At 39.6% G+C, this 19,794-nt stretch overlaps 1 protein-coding gene across 1 annotated transcript in view; it reads right to left on the reverse strand.

Annotated features, from left to right (window-relative positions):
- LOC127572388 (nuclear receptor ROR-beta-like) overlaps positions 1 to 19,794 on the reverse strand; it is a 157,471-nt gene that overhangs the window by 9,979 nt on the left and 127,698 nt on the right. The window contains 1 exon segment of the mRNA XM_052019578.1: positions 1,235 to 1,356. Coding sequence (XP_051875538.1) covers positions 1,235 to 1,356 — 122 coding nt within the window.

Genomic DNA, 19,794 nt, shown 5'->3' on the forward strand with positions numbered 1-19,794 from the left:
AAGGCCCAGAATGAGATTAAGGGCGGAAAGTGCAACTGTTAATGTAATGACGTCTTAAGTAATCATTATATTTATGAACTTGTTTCCCATATTGCTGATGCCATCAATGCAAGTGCATGGTGTTTGCCCTGTGAAGGACTGATACATAATTCTGTGGCCAGGTAGTTATGAAGTCCCCATATTCTGATCTCTGACAGCCAAACATGGAAAGACTCCATTTATCCCTACTACTTTGGCCTCTGCAAGATGTGTGGAGGGCCATTTCTAGTTCTCTTCCCCATCCATCTATTATGTGCTCCCTTCTCCTGCGAGGAGGGAAGGGAGAGACCAACAAGACAAATGGCATATGGCTGGCATTTGCTGAGACCTACAAGCCAGAGACATGGCATGAATGAAGGAGAGTGTGGGTGCAAGTAGCGGTTGGACTGATGGGGATGTGAAGCAGGATCAGTGCATATGCAGCATAGGTAAGAGGAAGTTGGTGCATGGAATGAAGTGCTAATGAAGGCAGAGCAAGGAGGAAGAGACATCAATAAGTAGGTGACTGTATCAGCATACTTGCTCTTCTTAGATTATTAAACTTCTTCCAGCACTGAATCCATGAGCAGTCCTTAGTTCCAACTGCTAAACTGTGTGACTACCTGCAACCCTGGCTTCTTTGTTCTACCAGCAGGCTGTTTCTTCCCACTGGTAAAGAAGGGTATTTCCCTAGTTGGCCTCTGAGCCCCCAACATCACAAATGGGGAAAGGGGCAGCTACTTTTGTCGCTGTCAACACCATGCCACCGGTAGTTTCTTCCTCTCACTTGCAACTTGCGATTTTGGAATTCTGTAGGTTCCATAGATCTGCAGTCCTTTGTTTCTCTTGCCATTTTGGAATGTCCATTTTAAATTCTGGAGCTGAAATTGACTCATGAGAGTTATCATCACTCCCAACCATGAAACTTGGTCAAAAAACCTGGAAATTATACGCTAATGCAGTGGGTGAGTTACAACATCACTAATAGACATACTGTACTTCCAGATTTTCTGCAAGCTACCAGAACCCCTTCCTTCTCCCAGCATGCAGAGACATCAGAATTCCAGCCCTATGTTATTTTTTCAACACATCATTACCACTATCATTATAATTTGCTGCTCTCTTGCTAATACAGCTGTTGTGTCCTTCTCACCCTCCATTTGAATGTTTTTTTATTTGAACAGAAAAGTAAACATTCTCTGAAAACTATGGTTACCTTGTTTTGGTAAACTTTAATTTCTTCATATGTGTGCGTCTGCCATGCCAACTGCTGAAGTTCCTCCACCGTATACTGACATGTTTCCAAGTGGGACTTTATAATATTCTGTGCGATACGATCTGAGGGATTACAGTATATAAAATCAAGAGATAAATTAATTGATATACACATACAAATAAATTCCACCACCATGAAGATAAACTAAAATCTTGAGGTGGCAATTGATAGTATTTGCTTTTTAATATTTTAAAGATTAAGGAATACTACAGTGAAAGAGGTATGCAGAAGATGCCAGCCTCTGCAAACGTGCTCCATTTAGGTCCTGGAAGATGAACACATAAGCATCTAAAGAAGCAGCAAAGATATTAGGGTCTTGAACTTTGGTCCTGTTTGACTAATCTTGTCTCAATCCATTTACCATGACACCGTATCTCACAATCTTTACTCTCTCCCATAACAAATCTAGATGGGTTACCTTTATATTATTCATTTCAATTGCTTACCTTTATTGTTTATTTTGTGTATTCTTTACTTTCAATAAGGAGGTTCTGCACAACTTCTTCATTCTAACTTTTCCATTAATCATGTTTGCCCTCTGTCATTTGAATAATTTGCTTCAAACTGCAAAATCTTTTTAAAGATGACAAGGCCATTGTTTGTAAGATCTCCTAATACTTCAGAAGTAGTTGGCATTATGAGGACTGACTCCCTTTTGGATACACTAAGTGTAAAACGGTACCGACAAGAAATGCTGTTTAGAAAATGTTAGCCTGCAATGCCTGATCGATGTAAGGTGGAAAACCAGGGTCCACAGCATTGTGATATACCCATCACTTCTTTCTGTGAGATCAGTCTGCATTGGCTCTGTCCCTCTGTTGGTGTGGGAATGTGGAAATAGTTTACATATTCCTTGTGCAGTTTCAGGCTGTGTTTAAAAATGCATCTCTACTTTGATTGTTGCATACTTACCAACTTTTATACTTTAAAAAATGACTAACTTTAAATTTCAATCTAAGTGTTTTAAAAGGAAGTTCTTTAAGCTTAGCATGTAAAAAAGATATAATGGCAGCAAGTCTTCTGTGGTGATGTTGTGACAGAGAAGAAAACAGTTGCTTTTGTGCAGTTACATAGATGGGCTATGCTGTAATGATGCTGTAAGTGCAATTAATAACTTAATCATCAGATCAATGAAACTATTGCACTTAACTAACTTCATTTTTATAGTTTTCACTTCACTTCACAAGAAAATGCATGCATGCATGCATAGGAACTGCTAACAAAGCAAAATAATATGGAGACTGTTAAATTTTAACTTCGTCTTTCGTGAGTTCTGAGCCACATGTTCACTAAGCACATGGGGATATCCCTTGTACTTGATCTTGCTCAGGTATAAACAGAGAGAACTGCATGTTGATGATACATATCTATACGTTCCTGAGTTGCCATGTTACATACTCACCTCCAAATACTGTGAAAATATTAACTGGGTGGCTGAGGTGGTGGGGAGTAGCCCCGATTTTCACAGTCTGACTGCTGATGTTATTCCATTTCTCTGTGCTAATTTTATAGTAAAATGTTGTGGCCAAATTGCCAAGATGAAATGGTAACATCTGTGTATTGTTCATGTTACACCAACAGTCTGTGGCGTGCATCTGCCACATTTATAGTCAATTGAAAGGAAATGCTATTCTGTTCACTTCCATAGAAGAACCTTTCTTTAAGAACAGTTCATGTTAAGTGCAGGTTTCCGGCCCTCACCCTGTTCTCAACTGATCTGTTGATTGTTGCTCTTTTTGCTAAGATCTAGCCAATTTAACTATATGATACTCAAGCTATTCAAACACCAGTCATGCCAACAACGCCCTGTAAATGAATAAAAAGGTATCAAACCTCCTGTTTCTGTAAGAACACTCTCCTTTTCTAAAGCACATGTTTTGTTATTGATAAGGCTGGGTACTCTGAGCTGGAATAAGGTGCTTCTAGTTCAGAAACCTGAAAGCATTGGTTTCCCCATACACTTTTTGTGATCTACTAAAGCCTTTAAGGATTAGTAGATTGGTCACATGGAGACCTCTTGTTTATGAGTGTAGCCAGTTCCAGTTGTGCTCTGAGCAACTCAATTCTACACAGAGGTTCTCAAGCTGGGATATTAGGCAGCATATTTGCATGCACACCAACATTGAATCATTTTTTTCTTTGCCAATACTGATAAATGAAATATATGTCTCTTGCAAAGGCTTAAATGTCCGTTTAGCATTCAAGAAACAGATAGGGCATCATCAAAATTGTACACCCTGGTGTCCTCAATCAACATTACCAATCATAGATTGATCTGTCATTTAACATCTTGATCTTGTAGACCTATCTGTGTACATATTGGTGCTAGATTTTATATGGATGTAAAGTAGGAGTAGAAATAGCCCATTTAGCCCCTAGAGCCTGCTGTGTCATTCATTGAGATTGTGGTTAATCTGATCTTTGGCCTCAGAATTCTCTTGCTTGACTCCATACTCCACAGTGCAAGATAGTAATATCCTGCTTATGATGAGGACTACGACTTGAAAGCAATTATTTTGCTGAGAAGCACTTTGGTACATTAGGGGATATGATATACACTACAAGAAAGGAAACGGAAAATCTTACTTTGCCTCCTCTACTTCTGTGTGGAGAACTTTCAAAGAGTCCAAGGATCACTAAGGATGTCATCAATATTATTATACTTAAGTTATGTAAATTGAATTTATAACAATTAATTAACAATTATTATTATCCCTACACATGCAAAAGGAATTGCTCTATTAAATAAAAGTTGCCAACAGGTACAAATAAACCATTGTGTTAATTTCAATGAAAGATAAAGAAAAAATAATTAAAGGATCTGGAACCACCCTCGGTGATGCAGAGCATGAGCTCACAATTCACCAAGGTTGTATGTAATTAAAATGTAAAAAGTCAAAACAAAGATGGAAATGTTAAACAGCTCATTGTTAGTACTATTTAATTCTGGGAATAACCAAAGCAAGAATTCCAGGATACAAACTGCAGATTCTAATCTACTTTATTCAAATGTGTACTTTCTATTGTGCAAATCCCAGACACTGGCATTCAATAACCATCTGATTACCTGAGAAATGGGAACATGGGAAAATATGATACAGGAACAGCAATAGGCCACATGGGCCACTCAGCCCCTTGAGCTTTCTCTACCATTCAATACTATGCTGTCCACTCTATCGTCCACAGATTCCCATGATTCCTCCAGTCTGCAAAAATCTGTTAGTCTTCATCCACGATTCATTAACTGAGTTCATTAACCAGGAGAGAGAATTCCAAAGCCACAACCTTCTTCTGAGGAAATTCATCTTGATCTCAGTCCAGAATTATCAATCCTTTATCCTTTAACCACAATCACATTTCTGGACTCTCCAGTCAAGAAATCAGTCTCTCATTACCCCGGGCCATGAGTGCAGCAATGAACAGTATCCTGACTGGTTGCATCATGGCCTGGTATGGCAATTCGAATGTGCAGGAATGTAAGAAGCTGTAGAGAGTAGTGGCTTCAGCCCAATACATCACAGGCACATCTCTCCCCACCATTGGTAGTATTTACATGAGGCGTTGCCTCACGAAGGTAATGTCTATCTTCAAAGATCCCCACAAGCTGGGCCATGCCATCTTCTCATAGCTACCATTGGACAGGAGGTACAGAAGCCTGAAGTCCCACACCACCGGGTTCAAGAACAGCTACTTCCCTTCAGCCATTGGGTTCTTGAACCAACCTGCACAACACTAATCACTGCCCCAGTATAGCACCACTATGACCACTTCGATCACTTTGCACTGTAATGGACTTCGTCTTTTTTTTGTTCTAGGTGTAATTCCTCATAAAAAATGTGTATAATTTATGTTTAATTTATGTTTTTCTGTGAATGCTGCTTATCTGATGCTATATGTCTGTGATGCATATATTTTCATTGCACCTGTGCATACATGTACTTGTGCATATGACAATAAAGTCAACTTTGACTTTGAGCCAAGGCTTGCCTTCACAAGCCTATTCACATTGATGAACACACAGACCAAACCAGTACTGGTATTTACTTACTTAAAAAGCATTACGCCTATCTTATTTTGTAGGTGACTCAATATTGTGGGGATCACAATAGGACTAAATAAAGGAATTTCCAGGTTTGCCACAAACAGTTGCCACCATAAAAGTACATTTCTCTTACTCCTACGGGAAATATTTAAGCAGCTATTCACTGCTTAAGAGCATTGAAGCCACCAACACATATCCACACTTTGAAGCCATCAAGCTGTAGAAAATATCTTAGCTATCAGGTGGTGGTAGTAGTTCTGTTGTAACCATTTTCACCTCTTCTGCCAACACTTTTTGTTATTGTCTCACCAACCCCTTTTGCCTTGGATTAGCATCACCTTTTTTACATATTGATCGCTTCTACCTTCCAGTCAATCACAGACTGTCATTTTGTTCTTTCCTCCCCACCCATTATTTTTTATATTCTCATGCTCTTTCTGCTTACACATTGTTTAATTCCTAATCTTCCTGTTGTATTCTCTCTCACTCTCTCTGTTAAAATTCTGGACCCATCTCTGTTTGAAGTTTCACCTTAACTGGCTATCCAGAAGCTTCAGCGTGTAAATAAATATGACTCCAGTCACAAGTGTGCAGACAGCTGATGGATTATGAAAACAAGGACATTGCACAACTTTCATGATTCATTATTGTGCATTCTCTGTCTCTGACCTTGTTTAGCGATCAAAGTTTAAACTAGTTGAGTAGGCTCGAGGAGAGGGAGCATTTTAGAACTCAGCAGGGGGCCCAGACATCGATAAAAAAAGTGTGAGATAGAATATGAGGAAATTCTACCCAGAAACATAAATACAAACATAAGGACAATTAGCATCCCTCACTTTCTGTTGGCAGGCGGTTTGACTTTGGGAAATATCAGAGCTTAGTCTGATCTCCCACAGACACAGAAAATGTGTGGCAAGCTAGCAAATGAGGAGGTTCACATCAGTTTTGTGCAAATGCTGCAGGGGCAATTTTCTATCATGAGATGCTATGCTGAATGGAATTAGCCTCACTCATGAAAGTGTGCACAAAGGCCTTTTCTCCATTGGGAGAGACCATTGGATACAGGGGATATGTGAAGTCAAATATGTAGCATCCAAACGTTAACAAATAAAAATGGAGTTACACAGCCTCATCCTTAAATTGACCACTTCATCTACCGAGACCAAATCAATGGCACACACCACTATCTTTCCTGGTGTAAGCCAGAGCTGGGCAGGCTGGGGTTGGATTTGACAATTTCAAAACCTTTGGCATCCCATCCATGCCGGTCCAACTGCGCTTGGGGTTTTATTGCATGCCAGTGAAGAAGATAATGTCTGTGAAGGCACACTATATTGCGCAGGAAACAGAAAACACAAAATTAAACTATTTTCGTGAATCAAAATACCACAACCTTTGAACAGAGAGAACAATGGATGTACAGGAGTGATAAAAATGCAATCATCATATGATATCAGAAACCTTACAGAGGTTTGATTATTTTTTAATCTTTGTTTGACTAAAGATAACATTATATCCTTTAAATTCCTCCAAGATAGCTGTTATTCTCAGAATATATGTAGTCAGGATTTCTTGGGAGTGGATTTGACTTGTTTTTGATGTCTTACACACCAAATGTGAGTGCCATTGAATGGTGGGTAGTAGTTTCCCTGTTACTGAGGGAAGTTGACACTCACCCAAAATATTTTGATGCAACCACAGCTGTTTCAGTGTGAGTCAACAGTTGATTACAAGGAAGTGTGGTTAACCTGTGCAGGATGAACCAGTAATACCTTGTTCAATACTCCCAAATGAATCAATGTGATGAACTACAGACACCTGTCATCCTAATCTTAGGTAACTATAAGATTCCATTTAGCAGATGAGATTTAGCTAGAGATAAATCTGAGCCAGCTGTAGGATTATCTATTATGTAACATGGGCTGAAACACTGAACAGCTCTTGCAAAAATCCCTTCCCCACAGCACTCTAGATATATCATTGCCTTCCAATGTCACAGCTGCCTGATTAACTACCAAAGTCTATATATAACCTGACATCCTTTGTTTAAGGGTTTTCTTGTGAATCACGGAGGCTGCTCTCTATAGGTGTTGCTGTATTGTATCTCAGGTACCCGTGAACAAGAATCACTGTAATAAGCAACAGGTCATAAGCTATCATATTCTTGTCTGGATTGATTCTGATATTCCTGGAAATATTTGCATTTGGCTAACCCTTACACCAGTGTAGTTAAATGTCACACAAATTTAAAACAGGTATCTTATCCTCAAATGGCATCTCAGTTGTCAACATTAGCTGTAACCAGTATCTGCTCTGGTAATGTGTCAGAAGTGCCACCCTCTTCATGATTCAGAGTGTTTAGTTAGACTGAAGAGTTACTCGCCCAGTGTTCAGTATACTCTGATTGACAGTGAAGGGAATCTGGAGACCGGCATCATGTGGCATTTGGGCACGGCATCTGTTGAGTTGGCTGGAAAGGAGGCCGGGCTCCAGTAGAGGATCAGACTGAACAAAACTGGGCAGCTGTTCCACCAGAGGTTGTGGGCAGTTTTAAGAAGCCCAAGTAAGTGGCCAAAAACCACAGCTGCTGACTGCCCAAAATTAAAGCATCCTTTATTTTAAGTTTCACCTACTTGATTTATGATTTTGTGTAAATTGATTTATGCGTAGATGTAAAATAAATTGATTAAACTAATTAAATATTTTAGAAGAGGTATGCAAGGGCAGATAATGTTTTGCAACTGTAATATGTGGGAGTTAATTGGGATTCCTGGTGACCAGATCTGCAGAAACAGACTACAACTCGAGAAACTTTGGCTCAGAGTTAACGAACTATTCCACCTATCATTTCACCTATCATTGCTTGAGAACCTTCAGATCACAGACTCCAGCTATTCATACTGGCACAACAACAACAACAACGAACAACTTTTATTCACATGGTGCTTTTAACAACTTGGCAAATCCAATGTCCTGAATATTGAATTCAACAATTTCAGGTACATAGAACATAGAACAGTACAGCACAGTTCGGGCCCTTTGGCCCACAATGTTGTCCCGACCTTTATTAACCTTATCCACATTCAATCTATCCCCCTCTCTACTTCACCTCCCATAACCCTCTATTTTTCTTTCACCCATGTGCCTGTCTAATAGTCTCTTAAATGACCCTGTCGTATCAGCCCCTACCACCACCCCTGGCAGCGCATTCCAGGCACCCACCACTCGCTGTCTAAAAAACCTGCCTCTGACATCCCCCCTGAACTTTCTTCCATGCACCTTAAATGGGTGACCTCTAGTATTGGCCATTACTGTCCTGGGGAAAAGATGCTGGCTGTCCATTCTGTCTATGCCTCTCATAATCCTACATACCTCGATCAAGTCTCCTCTCATCCTCCTTCGCTCCAAAGAGAAAAGCCCTGGCTCACTCAACCTATCCTCATAAGACATGCTCTCCAATCCAGGCAGCATCCTGGTAAATTTCCTCTGCTCCCTCTCCAAAGCTTCCACATCCTTCCTATAATGTGGCAAACAGAACTGAACACAATATTCCAAGTGTGGTCTAACCAGAGTCTCATAGAGCTGCAACATAATCTCTCGACTCTTGAACTCAGTCCTTTGGCTAATGAAGGCCAACACACCATACGTCTTCTTAATCACCCTTTCAATTTGCACAGTAACTTTGAGGGATCTATGTACTTGGACCCCAAGATTTCTCTGTTCCTCCACACTGCTAAGAATCCTGCACTAACCATGTCCTCTGCATTTTTTCCTCTCCATAGATGTCACCATGTCTTTCAGTTTCAATCTCTTACTGCCAGTTACTTTAACAACTTTGGCCCACCCTATCACATTCACTCTGTTCTCTCCAAGATCCCCCCCCCCCCCCACCACCGCCCCCCCCACACCCACCTCTACAAGTTAAAACATGCTTGGGTATTCACATTCCCAGTTTTGATGGAGGGTTACTGACCTGAAATGTCTCTGCTTCTCTCCCTTTGGATGCTGCTTGAGCTATGAAGTGCTTCCAGCCTTTTCAGTTTCTGTGACACAGATATCTTTATATTTCTCTTATTTCCCAATATAGTTTTTTCTCTCTAAAGCTAGCAGAGACCAGCCATATCTTCTGCTAACTTTTTCTTTTCTCGTATCTGCAGTCTGTTTTAATGTTTCTCGCTACTTGTTTCTTAGTTTATGTTTCCTTTGCTCAGTTTCTACTTTTCTTTTCCTCATCAATGTCTTGGATCTCCCGAGCTGAATTCTGAAATGTTCCCAGTCCTCAGGTATTGAATTTTATGGCAGAATTATACACCTTTTCTTTTAAGCTCATACTATCTTACACTTCTCTTCGCTAGCTGTGGCTGGACTCATGTTTGCTGTGCTAATTCTTCTAAATGTTACCTGTTGTTTATCTTGCCATCATACTTTTAATGTGGTTTCTACCATAACCACCTCATGCCTTCATTGTTTGCTTTATTCAGATTTCACTTACTATTGTGACACAAAGGAGTCTATTGAGTCCATCAGCTCCATGTTGACTCTCAACAGAGCAAACTTATTTCCTTGCAGGCCTGCAACTTATTCTTCTCAGATCCCCATCATCTTTAATTCTATACTAAGGGATAAACTTCATGGTAACCTGCCAGGTACATCTTCAAAGGAAACATGGAAGGAAACCAGAGCACACAGCAAGAACCCACACAGTGACAGCGAGTATGTAAAAGTTCCAGGAAGACAGCTGAACCTGTGTCACTGGAGTTTTGAGGCCCCTTAACTACCTGCTCATCAATGGAACCTTTCCAATACACAAAGCTGTATCTAAAATAGGCTGCTCTCTCATTGGTTCCTCATCACACAGAACTAGCAATTCATCTTCCATATTATTACTGCATATTTAGTTTGTCCAGTCTATAAATAAATTAAAGGTCCCATGATTATTGTGCCTCTAAGTTCCAGATTTATATATTGTCCTACATTGTTTGGTGGGCCCCACATACAACTCAGTTCCTCCAGCATTTTGTGTGTATTGATACAACTCCCACTAGGTTTTTCCTGCCCCTTGATGTTGCTTAGCTCCACCCAAACTGACTCTACCATTTGATTTTCTGAGCTAAGATTGTTCCTCCTACTGCCTTCAATATCAAGCCTACCTGACCTTCTTTTCTATTTTGACCACATCTTCTAAAAAATAAATGTTCTTAGAATATTTAATTCACAGGCCCTGGTCATTTGTAACCAGGTTTCTGTAATAGCTACTAGATCATACCCATTTCTAATTGTGGCATTAATTTCTCCTACCTTGCTATGAATGCTGTGGTGCATTCCAATAAAGTGCTTAAATTTTGTTTTTTTTTTAACATTTTCTCTGCAGTGCTCCTCATTAGAGGCTATGTATGCACTGTTACTTTTCACAGTCTCTGCTTATCCACTACCCGTTTTTGCTCCTCTGCACTGATGATTGTCTTTACAATTTTTTAAAATTTCCATCATCAGAACCCACCAACCCCAACTACTCAGTGAAAAGCCTTATCTACTGCTCCAGTAATTTGATCAGCTGAGACACTGGTCCAGCTCAATTCAGCTGAAGCTCAGCCCACATGGAATAGTGGCTTATTCCCCAGTACTGGTGTCAGTGCCCCATGAACTAAAATCCATTTTTCCTGCACCAAACTTTGAGCCACATATTCATCTTAGTAAGGATGTATCTCAATGTATCTTAGTAAGGATATTATTACTTTTATGTAACATCTCAATGTATCTTAGTAAGGATATTATTACTTTTAGGTTCAGCTTTTTAATTTGGAACTGAGTAACTCATATTCCTTCAGCAGAATTTCCTGTGTATGTCATTTGTTTCCCATGGATCATGACAATTGGATCTTTCCCTTACCACTCTGATGCTGTCTTGCACTGAGATGTTATGCTTAATCATGGCAATGGCAGGTCAGGATTTGATGCTCATGGCTGCAGAGATCACAACCTTTCTTGTAAATGAACTGCCTCCATTACCCCTACAGCTTCTGTTATGTCTCATTCAGCCCTCCAACTTGAATGGCCCCCTGTACCACACTGATTCGTGGTCAGTTTGCCCATCCACGCTACAGTCTTAGCTGCACAATCTGCAAGAACCTCATACCTGTTGGGCAAGTACAAAGGTTGAGACTCCTGGAATGCTACTTTCTGGATCCCTGTACCTGCTTTGCTTATAGCCACACCCCTCCTGACCTTTTGACTGATCAGTTTCTACAGATCTTAATCTAAACTGCGTGACTGCCTCCAAGAACAAAGTATTCAGGTAACCTTTCCCCTCTCTGATACATTGCAGTCTCCGAATTTTGGACTCTAGTTCATTAACTTCTGAGCCAAAGTTCCTCAAGTTGTAGTCTGTTTTCTGCAAATCTGGTCACCAGGAATCCCAATCAACTCCCACATATTACAGTTGCAAAACATTATCTGCCCTTGCACATCTCTTCCTAAAATATTTAAGTAGTTTAATCAATTTATTTTATATCTACACATAAATCAATATTATCTAGCTATGTCATATATACAGGGGAAAACCTAACTCACTGTTTGGTAAGTGCTACCTCCAATAAAATAGCAATACTTGCTGAACATTCTGACTTAATGGTAAATTTATTTATAAAGGAATGTAGAGTAGAAAAGAGAAGTCTTTGAATTGGTTTGATAAATGCCAGTGAACAGTTTGCTGTGTCTGAAAGCCAAGATCACTTGTTTAAATTTCAACAATGTGCTGAAATTAAACTAAGTCAATAGCACTGCAAGGAACATTGGTTTCTGGATTAAAAGCTTGGGAGAAACAGCAACTTGATGTGTAATACTTCTCAAGCAGAAACTGTAAGAGTGGGAACAGGACATGGTTATTCAGACTCAAGATGGTTGCATTGTATGCCTAGGTGCAAACAATCGGGTACTCGAGCCTTTCGGTTTTTATGTGGAAGGCTTGTGAATGTTTTTTTTAACAGCAAACAACATAGTAGATATTGACAGTGATGGAGTGAATATTTTTGCACAAAATTATGTTATTCAGAAACACAAGATAACTTTTCTGTCTTAAATGGGTTCCAAAACGTACAGTAATCTAGCAAATATTCCAAATCCAAGGTAAGCAAACAATGTTTTGTTCAGTGACGTAGTATAAAAGTTACCAGATCACACCAATCTGAAGCCACTAGAAATTGTGAAGAGTTACAAATAAGAACTACGAATCAGAAGTCAGGTGAGATTGTCAGTATTGTCAGTTGGTAAATATTTGGCATTGCAGCTTGTTACCTTCTTAGACTATATGCAGCATGACGTTTGCGTTTTAATTGATGAACAAATTCAATGGAATAATTGAACACACAGAATTTCACATTTCATCTTGCATACATAATTGTTATGTCCGTGGAGAAAGCATGGAGGTTTTTGAGAATTTCATCTAACACAAGATACAAACACAAAAGCAATTTACAATCAGAGCAATAGTGAAGGTTAAAGCTCCAAAGTAGAATCTGAAGCATATGGCACAGACTGCTGCTGTAGACATAACAGAAGCTATCCAGTGCATAGAAATCAATATAAGTTGGCAACATGTTTTTACTGTCAAAATAGGCAAATATCTTTAGCATGCACATCAAAATAACTTCTTCCTGATTTCCTCTCATGGGGTAAGTTTTCACAGTGAAAAGCCAGAGAGGGAATCGACATATACAATTGAACTCAATAGAGAATTGGGCCTGAACAGCACTTACAACACCAGTGGTCATATTGGAAAACAGAACAACTTTAAAGCAAAAGTACACCTAAATGATTAGTGCATCTTTTAAGAACCTCAAAAATGAAGATGATTGCCCAGTTCTGGGCAGGGATGCATATCCAATTAAGTTCAGCCAAGCACCAATAATGAAGAGTACAGTGAATTTGAAATATCTACAGGTGAAAATATCAAAGTCAGTAGACCAAATGAACCGCCAATGGTTATGTTTGATTATGCTAATTAACCAACAGTAATGGGCAAAGATTGGATCAGAAAATTAAGCCTGGACATTAATGAGGTGTTCTTTGTAGATGATTCAGAAACATGCTTGGAGGTGCTATTGGGAAATTATTCAAGAATATCTACAGTTGAAATGCAGGTCACAATGTCCATATCCAGAGGGCAATCTATGCATGGAGCCAGGGAATGTGAACAAGATCCTAAATAAATATTTCTCATTGGTATTCACCAAGCAGAAGGATGGGGAGGCTGGAGAGTTAAGGGAGGGGTCTGCTGATATTCTGGAGCATATCTGCATCAGGATGGAAGAAGTGCTAGAAATATTGGAGCATGTTAGGGTAAATAAATCCCCAGGGCTGAAGAGATCTATCCCAGGATGCTAAGAGAAGTAAGTGAGGAGATTTTTATTTGCCATGGGTCAGGTACCAGATGTCTGGAGGATAGTTCGTGTTGTCTCCTTGTTCAAAAAGGGCAGTAAGGATGAATCCGGAAGCTACAGGCCTGTGAGCCTTACATCAGCGGTGGGGAAGTTCTTGGAGAAGACAGGCTTTATATTCCTTTGGAAAGGCAGGGACTAATTAGGAGGAGTCAATGCAGGAGGTTAAGTGCAGCAGAGGTCATGTCTCACAAATCTGATTGAGTTTTTTGAGGAGGTAACCAAGGATGTTGATGAAGGCAGGCTAGTGGGTGTTATCGATATGGACTTTAGTAAGGCTTTTGACAATGTCCCACAGGGTTGGCTGGCCCAGAAGGTTAAGGCACAAGGTATCTGAGATGTGTTGGTGAAATGGATCCAAGATTGGCTGGGTTATAGGACACAGAGGGTGGTGGAGGATGGGAGGATGTTTTCTGGCTGGAAATTTGTAACAAGTGATGTACCACAGGCATGGGTGCTGGGACCTTAGTAGGTTTGCAAATGACTGGTAGAGTTATGAAAAACAAAGATGGTTATTTAAAGATACAGCAGGACATAGATCAGCTAGAAAGCCATGACAGATGGAATTTAATCCAGACAAGTGTGAGGTAATGCACTTTGGGAAATCAACTTTTGTTAGGACATGAGAGTAAATGGTAGGGAACTTAGGAGTGTTGACCTACAGAGAGACCTTGTGGTGCAAGTCCATATCTCCCTGAAAGTGGCAACACAGGTGGTTAGGATAGTGAATTAGACATTTGGTATGCTAGCCTTCATAGGTCGAGGCATTGAATATAAGAATTGGGATATCATGTTGCTGCTGTAAAAAAATATTGTTTGGACCACACTTAGAAGATCGTGTACAGTTCTAGTTGTCACACCATAGGAACGATGTGGTAGCAACAGAGAGAGTGCAGCAGAGATTCACCAGGATATTTCCTGGATTAGAGGGCTGTAGTTACAATGAGAGTTTAGATAGGCTGGGTTTATACTCACTGGAACATAAGAGGTTGAGAGATGACCTTACAGAGGTTCACAAAATTATGAGCGGAACAGATAGGGCAGATTGTCAGAAGCTTTTTCCTGGGGCAGAGGAGTCTAGAAGTAGAGGGCATAAGTTTAAGTAGAGAGGGGAGAAACTTAAAGGAGATCTGAGGGGTGAGTTTTTCACACAGAGGGTGGTGAATATTTGGAACTAGCTGCCACAGGAGGTAGTGGAGGCAGATACTATGACCACACTTAAAAGGCATTTGGAGAGGTACTCGGATAGGAAAAGCATTGAGCGATATGGGCCAAAAGCAGGCAAATGCGATTAATGTCGAAGATAGGCATCATGGTCAGCATGGATGAAGTGGACCGTAAGGGCTTGTTTCAGTGACGTACGTTTCTATGATTCTATGATCATGAAGGCAATTGGTAGAAGTTTTGTATGTTGGTCAGGATTTTGAAGAGCCAGTAAATAAATGTTCTATCTGTCATGATTGCAGAGCCAAGCCAACAAAGACAACTTATGAAATTGGAAATGGCCAATGAGACCCTTTCCAAAGAGAATGTATTGATTATTGTGAAAAAGGGGTTTGATAACTGCTTAGTTATCAAATAGGTTATCACTCAATGTGGATTGAAGTGAAACATGTTCTATCCTGTACCACAACAAAATGTACTTTAAAGGATCGGGATCCACTTTCTCATATTGTGACTTACCAGAAAAACTAGTCTCAGACAAGTCTTCAGTTTCTTTCAATTCTATTTGAATGCTTTATGAAGCAAATTGCTGTAAGCAGACTTTCATTTCACCATTATCATCCAAATATAAAATGGTATGGCAGTAAGATCAGTTAGAATTGTCAATGAAGCACTGAAGAAACAAATATTATGAGGGTACTTAAGTTTACCAAAGATAAATTGATTAGCAAACCTTCTGCTAAACAACAGATTGATGCCACCTTCCGCAATAGATAAAGTAATGCATAGAAAACTCAGAATATGATTGAGCTTAGTTCTGCCAAAAGTCAAGGAGAGTGAAGTGGTTGAGAGAGAAATTAAATTATTTCACAAGTCATGTAGTGAAAGATTTCAAACAACATGATAGTTAGCATTACCTAGCAAACCTGACATTTGGAAGTAGGATATTGGTGTGAACACTGAAGTTTGAAATTCAATGCGATATCTTGAGAAGATAGGAGATAAAACTAGAAGTATGAATACGAATCACTTAATACCAGAAAGACATATGCAAGAATATTAAAGAATTATGTGATTATGAATGAATTCCCATAGCTGATTCAATGCAGATTGTGGATGAAATGAGGCACAATTCTATCGAACTGAATCAAGAAATGACAGCTTCCTCAAGTCGAGAGGTCAATACACCAATGAAACAAGATCCTTGGAAGAGATTAAAGTGATGCAGAAAACCCTTGAAAAAGTTATGTCTGTAAATAATGTGCGTACATGAGAAAGGAGAGTAACAGACATGGGCAAAAACAGAGGTCAACATATACACCAGGACACTTTGAGAGTGCAAATAGAAACATCTATTTCCTTTTGGCTGTCAAATTAAAATTACATAGAGAAATTTAGAAGAAATTTCTTTAAATGGTGAGTTGTTAGAGCATGAAGGTTTTCATAACAGCAACTTTTAACAGAAGTGTGCGTAAATATTTGAAACAAATGATTGGAGAGACAACTGAATAGCAGCATTAGTTGTATATTGCTAAGCAGTAGAATGGATATGATGCCCTCAATGATCTCTCTAAGTGATGCAAATTTCCATGGTTGCTTGGAGACTGCCAGACCCAATCAGATCAATTGATGGGGGTGAATGAAGGCAGCTGAAAACAGATCAACTGGTAGAACTGTTCAACTAATAAATCAAAAGCAATTGTATTGAACAAGGATTCTGTCATCCTTTGAATAATAAGAAATATGTGTTAACATCTCTTTGAGATATTGCTGGTCAATATAGATTACAATTGGCTTTTTTTCTCATTGGCTGCATTGTATATTCATTGTAGTCTGATGTGTAAAGCATCAATTCCTTCAAAGGCATCATTCCTGTGGAATTAAATTTTTGATTCTAAAGCCGGCAGAAATCGCTTAACATACAGTTGTTTTTGCTTGGTGATATGAATAAATGGCTGATTCTCCCACAACTCACGCTCAGGAAAGCATTACATTAAGTTCATGGACTGCCTTATGCTTTGGTAGATCCTCATTTCCCCCTCCTTTGACCCAGGTTTAACTTTCATCCAAATCCCAGCTGGAAAGTATGTTAAATACTACATTTATTAACCTGATTTGACTGCAAGCTTCCAGTTACTTGACTATGGTGGGTGGCACACTACCTTTCCAGTCTTGTCCTTATTTCTCATCTCTGTTAAGTTTATCAGTGCATGGACTGGGGATTGGCTAAGTAATTCCACTCCTGAGTTCTGTTTGCCATGGGAAATGGTTCAGGGTGAGTATTACAAAAGTTAAATTCTTTTGTTTTATTGGGGAGGTGTCAGCAATGTTTTGTAAATAATTATTTAGCTACATTTTTAACTTCTATCTTACTTTTATTCTATATTTATAGTTTAAAATGTAGCCTGGTAAACTGTTTCTTCTATTTCTGTAATCAATATAAGGAATGTGACATCAAGCTAATAGGCATGCAGGATTTTGAAGAATAATTGTTAATATTTTATCCACTGTGAATGCTTTAGGATGTTATTCACATAATATTAGGTGTTAGACATTAAGTTTTGTGCCAGGACTGAGCTTTGATCTCCAAATACCCATTTCCTCATTCAACCAAAGGCTCTGCTGGTACTTTGAATGCAGTGATCATTGACGTCTGCCTTTGCTGTCCACAATATCTAAGGTCTTGTCATGAACCTTTATTGTCAGAGGACAATGTGGTACATTGGGGGTAGGTTAGTGGAGGACCTCAGTCTTGTCAATGCTGAATGTAAGGCCCATACTCTTGTATGTTTTAGCAAACAAACTGATCATGTTTTGGAGCTTGACTACAAAGATTTGGGAGCCCTTGGTTTTGGTGTACAGTCACTGTAGGCTACAGAGTTTCCCATTAGTTCTGAAAATAAGGTCCACTCCCACAGGAAAGTTATTGCAATTTGGTGGCAAGAAAGATTGAGAAAAATGTTGGGGCAATGATGCAGCTTCGTTTGACAGCTGTCTTCACTGAGATTAGTTCTGTTGCAGATCCTTTGGTTAGTATAGTAGTTTGCATGGAGATGAATTTGAGGATGCTATTCCACAATCCCTCCCAAGGGATCAAGTTACAAAGGATTTAGGGACATCCAAAGATACCATGTATAGTGACTGGTGCTGCTCTCTGAATCTTTCTTAGAGTTGTCATGCGGTGATGTTCGTGTCCACTGTGCCTCTAGATGAATAGAATCCACAATGTGTTTCAGGAAGCAGCTCTGCAGCCACTGGGAGGAGGCAGTTGAGGAGTACTTTAGTGATAGCGTCCCCAGTGACAAAACTCATTGTCCACTGAGCAGCAGTGATCACTGCCTCCCATATGCATCCAAGACCTGCATTGCTATAGCAATCATCTCAAGACACTAAAAGAATACTACACATGCTGTTTCCAAAATCCACTAAATTCACAGTGAGGATAAGTGAACAAATGCCAGTGTCCTCTCCTAGGCCAACATCCTCAGCATTGAGGCCCAGGTTACTCTCTGTCGATTACATTGACAAGCCATGTTCTTTGCATGCCTGACACCAGACTCCTGAGGTAGACATTCTATTCTCTGTCATGGGAGGAGATTATCAGGTGGATTATCCACATTGGCCTCATCATCCACCTCAGGACCCACAAAAAAAAGGTGGAATCAAGTTATCCTCGATCTCAAGGAACTACTTAAGAAAAAGTAGAAGATTACATTTTATTTTCTATCAGTCAAGAGCTCACATAGGGGAGTAGATTCAGGCATAGAATGCAAGGAGAAACAGTCAGTAAAACCCCAAATTGTAACAGAAACTTCCTCACACTGCTGATCACATAATACTCAAAGGAAAGCTGAACTAATGATTTCTGAATGACAGATTTGTTTACTTAGTCATTATGTCAAGTATGATGATATGTAATAAACTATTTAATATTGCTGGAAACTTTCTGACTCAAAGTAGAAGTGTTTGTAATATTTCATCTCCAAGTGAGAAAGTTTCTACTTCACAACTCATTCCTGGACCTGGGCACAATCTCAATTGCCACTTTAGTGCTCTGTTGATAGTAGGACTGGTCTTCAAATGAGTTCTGATGCAGGATCTCGATCTGAAATGTCAATGATCATTTTGCCTCCACAGATGCTGTCTGATCTGCTGAGTTCCTCGAGCAGCTTGTTTATTCCTCCAGATTCCAGCATCTGCAGTCTCTTGCATCTTCAAATGAGATCTCATCTGCTTGATTTCTTAGATTTGGTGGATACTCATGCTTTTGGCCTTGGCTTTCTGACTCTGCTCTGCTAGCTCTTGATATTCAAATGCCAGGAAATGCATCAAATTGAATGTGCTTTGAAAATATATTTCAATTCGTCAACAATAATATCCACTTTCAATAATTTCAAAATCACTACCACACTTTTGTGGACATTTATTTATTCCTTCAAAGCAGCAGTGAAATATTCAATAAACCTGTAGCTTGAATGGTAACTAGCCTGTGTCCTGGAATGTTCGGAAGCTCATTCCTTGTGGCTGATTTCTCTTCCCCCCATCCTTTGTTTGAGCTCATCAGCCAGAAGGCAGCCAGATCTGACCTCAAGCCGCAACTATTTGTAGAATCAGGCTTTTTTTTCATCTTTCATGTACCCTCTACCCATTGACAGGGCAGGGCCTATAGCCCTGAAGCATATTTTATGTCTCTGATTGTGGCCGTTTCTACATGCTTTCCAAATGTAGCCATGTAGATGGCTTCAGGCCCTAAACATGCTGTTGGAAACCTTCAGATTCCCAGCTCAATGACATTGGTGCCCATATATTTTCACATCTGCAAATCTAAAAGGGTTGTTGATAGAAAATGAAGTGTTATG

This window comes from Pristis pectinata, chromosome 7 (genome assembly GCF_009764475.1).
Source record: "Pristis pectinata isolate sPriPec2 chromosome 7, sPriPec2.1.pri, whole genome shotgun sequence".
Lineage (NCBI taxonomy): Eukaryota > Metazoa > Chordata > Chondrichthyes > Rhinopristiformes > Pristidae > Pristis > Pristis pectinata.